The sequence below is a fragment of the Pinus tabuliformis genome, chromosome 4_2, assembly GCF_031772625.1.
Source record: "Pinus tabuliformis cultivar Carrire ecotype Pingquan chromosome 4_2, CPIR1, whole genome shotgun sequence".
NCBI classification, from domain to species: Eukaryota; Viridiplantae; Streptophyta; class Pinopsida; order Pinales; family Pinaceae; genus Pinus; species Pinus tabuliformis.
The window spans coordinates 579,350,260-579,357,040 of record NC_142304.1 but is presented as its reverse complement, the minus strand read 5'-3'; the positions used below and the strand labels follow the sequence as shown (position 1 = coordinate 579,357,040).

The window sequence follows — 6,781 nt, the reverse complement described above, 5'->3', positions numbered from 1 at the left end:
CCCATCAACCAGATTTACCCTCCCTTTCCCTTCCCCCCGTTATCCCTTCAGAGAACCCCTCTCATCCTGCGGCAAACCCTCCCCTCTCGGTATCAAACCCTCCCTCGGTCCCTCCCGCTCCCTCTGGCAGCTATCACGCGGTCCCTCCTCTCCCTGAAGCCATCCCCACCCCCGGGACTAACCCACTCCCCCCCCCTCCTGTTCCCCCCCCTGCGGGCTCTCAGGCAACTGTCAACCCGGGCCGCATGTCCTCCCGCCCCGCCAAGAAGCAGCGCTGTTTTAAATCCACTGCGGAGGATGCTTTCCTGCGACTGGAAGAGGATATTCGGTGGGGGGATGCCATGGATCTGGCGGACTGCGTCCTTGTGGGTCGGATCAAAGGCAGACACACCTCGGCGGCAAAAATAAAGCAATGGGCGACTGAGATCTGGGGTCAATACCTCACGGAGATTCCATCGGTCCAGACGTTTGTGCGAGGATGGTTCGCACTCAAATTTGCACGGGCGGACCACACGAGCTGGGTTCTTTCATCGTTTTGGCATTTTGAGAAAGCTCCGGTCCTTCTCAAGCGATGGACGCCCCTTTTCGACCCGGAGACGGAGCTATTAGGCATTGGACCAGTCTGGGTCAGACTACCGGGCTTGCCACTGCAGTACTGGTCTGAAGATATCTTCAAGAGAATTGGGAATGCGCTCGGCACTTTCATGGAATCCGATAAATCCTACATCTCGACGGGCGCGATGGCATATGCAAGAATCCTAGTGCACATGGACACCAGAGGGGGAGTGCCGGAAAATATCACCATACAATGGAAATCCACTTCAAGGAAGCAGAAGCTTGATTATGAGGGCATCCCCTATAGATGCAGAAGATGCCACCAGGTGGGTCATCTATATAAGGATTGCCCCCTCCTCCAGAAGACCCAGCAGACAGCTACAGGCCAGGACCTGCCCACCACAGAAGGACTGCCTGACCCCCCGGCAGCTATGGCACCAAGAACGGACCACATCATCACATCGGACACGGTGGAAGCGCCTCCAGCACCTCGTCGCAAGAAGCAAGTCTCAAACTCGACTCGGCCTCCATCTCCTCCTCTGACGCGCTCCAAAGCCGCAAAGGGAGCTGTCTTCTCCTCGGGTACGTCCTCTATATCGTCTGCCTCTGTTTCTCTATTTGCATCTATGAGTTTATCTACCATTGGCATGCCCCCCCTATCAGGATCCCCCCTCCCTCATCCCCGTCTGCCCTTGACCTGGTAAAGGTTGCATGCCCTTCCCAACCCCCTTCGCTTTATGTATCCTGCCCCATCCCGAGGCCATCTGGCCTTCCCATCTCCTCCTCGCTTCCCTCTTTCCCCCACCCCTCCTTTCCTTCGCCCTCCCCTTCAGTAAACTCTTCTCCGAGATATCCCACCCGCTCGACCACTAAGCTGAAAGTCTCGGACTCCATTGGGATGTCGGTGGAGTCCCAAATCCTCTCGCCAAAGCAGGGGCGTGGTCGACCTTCCTCTATGTCAATAGCTCGGAAGCAAACGGAGGACGAGGTCCTCCTTGGCAGACAACAGACACTTCACAGGGCCCTTAGAGCGCAGGACACCCTCCCCCACCCCCCTCCATGAAAATCTTGTCCTTCAACTGTAGAGGGTTGGCCAGCCCCGATAAAAAATCGGCCCTGAAGCGTCTCTTACTCACAAACCCTGTGGACATCATCTTCTTACAAGAAACCTTATGTAAAGCAGACTCTGCAACCTCCATACTTGGTTTATGGCTGCCTGGGTGGACTTTTACAGCCATCGATGTATCAGGCCGATCAGGAGGCATTGCTATTGGCTTTAAGAACAACTCCATTCATCTAAAGAACATCTGGGGTGGAGGGGGTTTTCTGGGGGCAGATATATATTCAAAAGACATGGAGGAAAATCTTAAAATTATAAATGTCTATGGACCCTGCCTAAACAGAGAGCTTTTCTGGCAAAAGCTCCTCGGCTCCCCGCTTCTCCAAGCTGAGAACATTATATTGGGTGGAGATTTAAATTTCTCAATAGGTTTCTCTGAATCATGGGGACATCTGGCACAAATCGACCCCCTCTCTGACTTCTTTGGGCAACTGCTAGAAGATCATCATTGGATTGATCTCCCTTCTGCAAAAATCCAATACACATGGAAGAACAACAGAACAGGGGACCAAAGCCTAGCAAGAAGGTTGGATCGCTTCATCATTAAGGAAGGACTTTGCAACCAACACCCTAGATCTAGACAATGGGTGGGAAGTGGTGGGATCTCGGACCATAGGCCCATATACCTGGAAATGGGAGCAAGACAACAGACCCAAAAAGCCCCTTTCAAATTTAATGCAACTTGGCTCCGGGATCCCACTTACATCAAACTGATAACGGACTTCTGGAAAGCACATCCGATTCCTGAAGATGTGGACCCAGCCACTGGCTTTGTCAGGAACCTCTCCGAAATCAAAGTGATTTCAAGAGAATGGGCAAAATCGAAGAGAAAACAGGATGATCAAACAATATCTCTGGCGGAACAAGCTATCGAGGTCCTTGAATCCCACTCAGATGGAACATTTTTATCCCCAGATCAGAAATCCATGTATGAAGACCTCATCAAAAGGAGGACTCAGGTTCTCAGAGACAGGGAGGACTCCTGGAGACTAAGAAGCAGAGCCATTTGGCTCAAGGAGGGGGATGAGAACACAAAATTTTTCCACCGTTTTGCAAATGGGCGGAAGGCGATCAACACTATCTGGGAGCTACAAGATGATCAAGGACATCCGGTTAGCAGTCCTGGAGAACTTGCTTATCTAGCCTCTTCGCACTTCAGAAACATATACAAGGCCCCGGGACAAGCAAGTCTGTTAGAAATCATGAGAGTGGCAGAACTATTCCCTAGATTCGTGGATGAGGAAGATGCAGAGGAGCTCACTAAAGATATTACATTGGAGGAATTGGAAGCCACCATCAAAGGCTTCCAAAAGGACAAGAGCCCGGGACCAGATGGCTGGACCATTGAGTTCTATTTAGCTTTTTTCGAGCTGCTAGGACAAGACATTCTCAAAGCTATCAATCACTGTAGCCAAAATGGATCTATCCCCTCGAGCATCAAAGCCACCTTCATTGCCCTCATCCCCAAATCTGATAAGCCAGTGTCTTTTAATGAATTTAGGCCTATCTCGCTCTGCAACTGTCTCTATAAGATATTGGCCAAAATCCTAGCAAACAGGATCAAGCCCATTCTCTCGGCCAATATTTCCTCTGAACAATTCGCTTTCCTCCACCGGCGTCAGATCCATGAAGCTATTGGTACTGCTCAAGAGCTTCTTCACTCTATGCAAAGCAAAAATCTGAAAGGAATGATCCTCAAGGTGGACCTCTCAAAAGCTTTCGATAGGGTAAATTTGCTATACATCAGAATGCTCCTCACCCATTTGGGTTTCCCCTTCCTCTTCATTAAAAGAATCATGAGCTGTATCTCTGATGTTCCGTTCAGCGTCCTCCTTAATGGCTCCCCCACCCCCTTCTTCACTGCCGAAAGAGGCCTCAGACAAGGCTGCCCACTATCCCCCCTCCTGTTTCTTCTCATTATGGAAGGGCTAAGCAGATTGATTGCATCTGAACACAGAAGAGGACGAATAAAAGGGATTAAAATCACGGACAACTGCTCCCTTACACATCTACTGTTTGTGGATGATGTACTGATCTTTTTAAATGGAAGCATGGCTGACTCATCTGCGTTACAACATGTTTTTGATCTCTTCCAGAAAGCAACAGGGATGGTTATAAATGTACAAAAATCTACCATAACAGCGATTGGTTGCACTCCACAAGAAGTCATCTACACAAAAAATCGCTTCCCTTTTCATATTCACCCTATGGAGGAAGGGCTGAAGTATCTGGGGTTCAGGGTGAAACATGGAGGATACAGAATAGCTGATTGGATATGGTTAATCACTAAAGTGGAGAAAAGGATTAATGTCTGGTATAATAGATATCTCACAAGGGCAGGAAGACTCACTCTTATAAAAGCAGTGCTGGAAGCTACGCCGGTGTACTGGATGTCTCTGGCTTGGATACCAAGAGGGATCTTAACCAGGCTTCAAAAAATATGCTGCAGATTCTTATGGAAGGGGACTAAACAGGGAAATCTCTTCGCCTGGGTAAAATGGGACACCATAGCTAGACCTAAAAAATGGGGAGGCTGGGGAATAAAGAGATTAGATTTATTTGCAAATGCTCTGGCAGCAAAATTGGGATGGCAACTCCTCACATCACATAGTCTCTGGAAGAAAGTAGTTATGGAAAAATACATTGCCCCGGAAAGCATATATAGCTGGGTTTGCAGGGATCATAGGGGAAGTGGAAGACATTCAATCATATGGAAAGCAGTCCTTAATTCTCTTCCCCTAATACGGGAGGGACTCACATGGAGAATTAAACAGGGAAACTCTGTCCGTATTGGTATTGATCCCTGGATTGGATGTGGAAACATGCATAGACTATCTGGGCAGCTCCTAACACATCTAAGGGATCAGGGTGCCACGCATATTGTTCACATTGCAGACCAAGAAAACTCCAGTTTTCTCCATCAGGCTTGGAGGACATCACAAGACCTTCATATTCCGGAACAATGGAGACAAGAATGGGAGTCATATACGGAGGCTCTCACACAAGCACACATCAGAATATCGGAGGAGGAGGACGAGATTGTCTGGGCTCTAGCTAAAAATGGTTCATACACCCCAAAGGAGGGATACCTGCAGCTCATGCAAACTTTTCAGCCAGACAATACACAGCAATGGTGGAGAGCAATTTGGCATCTAAAAGCAGCCCCCAGAACGCGACTTCTCATGTGGGCTATACTATTCAACAAAATTCCTACTGGGGCAAACTTGAAAAAACGATCCTTCTATGGACCTTTCTGGTGCCATTTATGCAGAAGGAATGATGAAGATACTGAACACCTCTTCCTTTCCTGTCCGGTTGTCCAAGAACAATGGTCTATTCTCTCTTCACGCTCCCCCTCCCTCCAACAATGGCATGGCCTATCCATCTTCGAGGCCTGGAAAAACTGGCAGGAACAACACTCTGGGAAAGACAAGAATATCCCTCTCCTCATGTGCTGGTCCATCTGGATAGCAAGGAACCGTGCAATTTTTGACCAAAAACCTCCTCACTGGCCTGTCATTATTGCCCACATATTTGCAGACCTTGCTCTCATTCCTGATGATCCTCCACCAGCCCCCCCTCGGACCATAACCCCAGAACACATAGATAAATCTATCCCCTGGGCTTATTTTGATGGCTCAGCCCAAGAGGAAGGCTGTGGGGGGGGAGCCCTCCTCTACTTGAGAGAAAAACACTATTTCATGCTCCAAATTCACCTGGGAAGAGGCACAAACAACTTTGCTGAGCTCACCACTGCAAAACACCTCATTTCTTTTGCACATGAGAAAGGCTGCACAAAACTACAATTGTTTGGAGATTCAAAGATTGTCTGCAATTGGCTCACCAGAAAATCATCTTGCACTGCTTTCTCTTTGAGACACATACTGGATGAGGCACTCAGACTAACAGATGCTTTTGAAAAATTTGACTGTCGCCATATATACAGGGAGCGCAACGCTCGGGCGGACTACCTATCCAAGCAAGCAGCGCAGAGGAAAGAAGCGGACTGGCTAATACAAGAAGATCTGGATGGAACCTTCTTTCAGCACTATCACAGACCCTTTGATGACTATCAGGCTCAAAGGGACGCACATAACTGAAAGGGGTCCCAACATGCACAAAATGCTGTTTTTTTTCATGCTTTTATATATAAACTGTTATAATGATCAGTATCGACTATGGCGGACAATCATAGTTATTTTCTTTTTTGATTTTTTGGGCAGCAATCTACAGCTGCACAGCAATGAAGTAACAATAGAAAACATATCCTGTATATGTTTCTTTTCTCAGCTGGTCTTTTGGATATATACCTCTCCGAACTCCCTGCGTGGATAAACAGTTTGGAGAGAGGAATGTTTTTATGTTCGTTTATCTGGTTCAGTTTTTTGGAACAATTAACAGTCTCCTTTAGAAGTTTTGAGAGGCATCCTGCCTCAGTATGCATATGCTCAGCATCTACAGAATGTAATTTCTTTTGACTTAATAGAAATTACGACTTTTTCTACGGGAAAAAAAACTCACTGTCTATATTTGGCTCTTCCTTTGTCATGGAGCCTCACATCTCTCTCACGAAATCTTTGGCTCTTCCTTTGTCATGGAGCCTCACATCTCTCTCACGGAAAGAGATTCAGTGGTTTCACCGGTGGTCTTTGACCTTTCTTAATCAATATTGAATCTAAATTTCAACAAACACACGTGATATAATGATACACATGATATAATGATGAAGCAACAAATGAGTTTAATAAAAATGGGCATGAAGCCATGTAATTATATAGAAATAAACAAGGAAAGTAAGTTTCCTCATACATACCTCGTTCACCTTTTCCTATAAAAAGTAAATCCCTCCATACATACCTTTGTTGCCTTTGCTCACTACATGTGGACTCTGCATCAATCCTAAACCCACACTATGGATTGTTAAGGTTTTCCTCAATTTCCCCACCCATTGAAAATTTAAATAAAGGTATTATACAACAAATGAGCATGGCCATGCTTACAAATGCGAAGATATAATAGCGGCAACATTAAGAAAACAAAATAAAACAACAAAATTAGAAAATAAAATGTCACCAACAATACAAAAGTAAAACAAAAATAACAAAA

General features: G+C 46.6%; 1 protein-coding gene across 1 annotated transcript; it reads left to right on the top strand.

The window, feature by feature from the left end:
• The first annotated feature begins 245 nt into the window (after positions 1 to 245).
• Positions 246 to 5,775, top strand: LOC149170626 (uncharacterized). Its single transcript, XM_089425661.1, has 3 exons — positions 246 to 1,137; positions 1,790 to 2,634; positions 2,743 to 5,775. The coding sequence occupies exons 1-3, from the start codon at positions 246 to 248 to the stop codon at positions 5,773 to 5,775; spliced, it is 4,770 nt and encodes a 1,589-aa protein (XP_089281787.1).
• The last annotated feature ends 1,006 nt before the right edge of the window (positions 5,776 to 6,781 follow it).

Coding starts and splice junctions, on each gene's coding strand:
- LOC149170626 (XM_089425661.1), top strand. CDS start 246: ATGTCCTCCCGCCCCGCCAAGAAGCAGCGCTGTTTTAAATCCACTGCG. Junction 1,138..1,789: donor GGGAGCTGTCTTCTCCTCGG/GTACGTCCTCTA, acceptor GGACTTTTACAG/CCATCGATGTATCAGGCCGA. Junction 2,635..2,742: donor TCATCAAAAGGAGGACTCAG/GTTCTCAGAGAC, acceptor AATGGGCGGAAG/GCGATCAACACTATCTGGGA.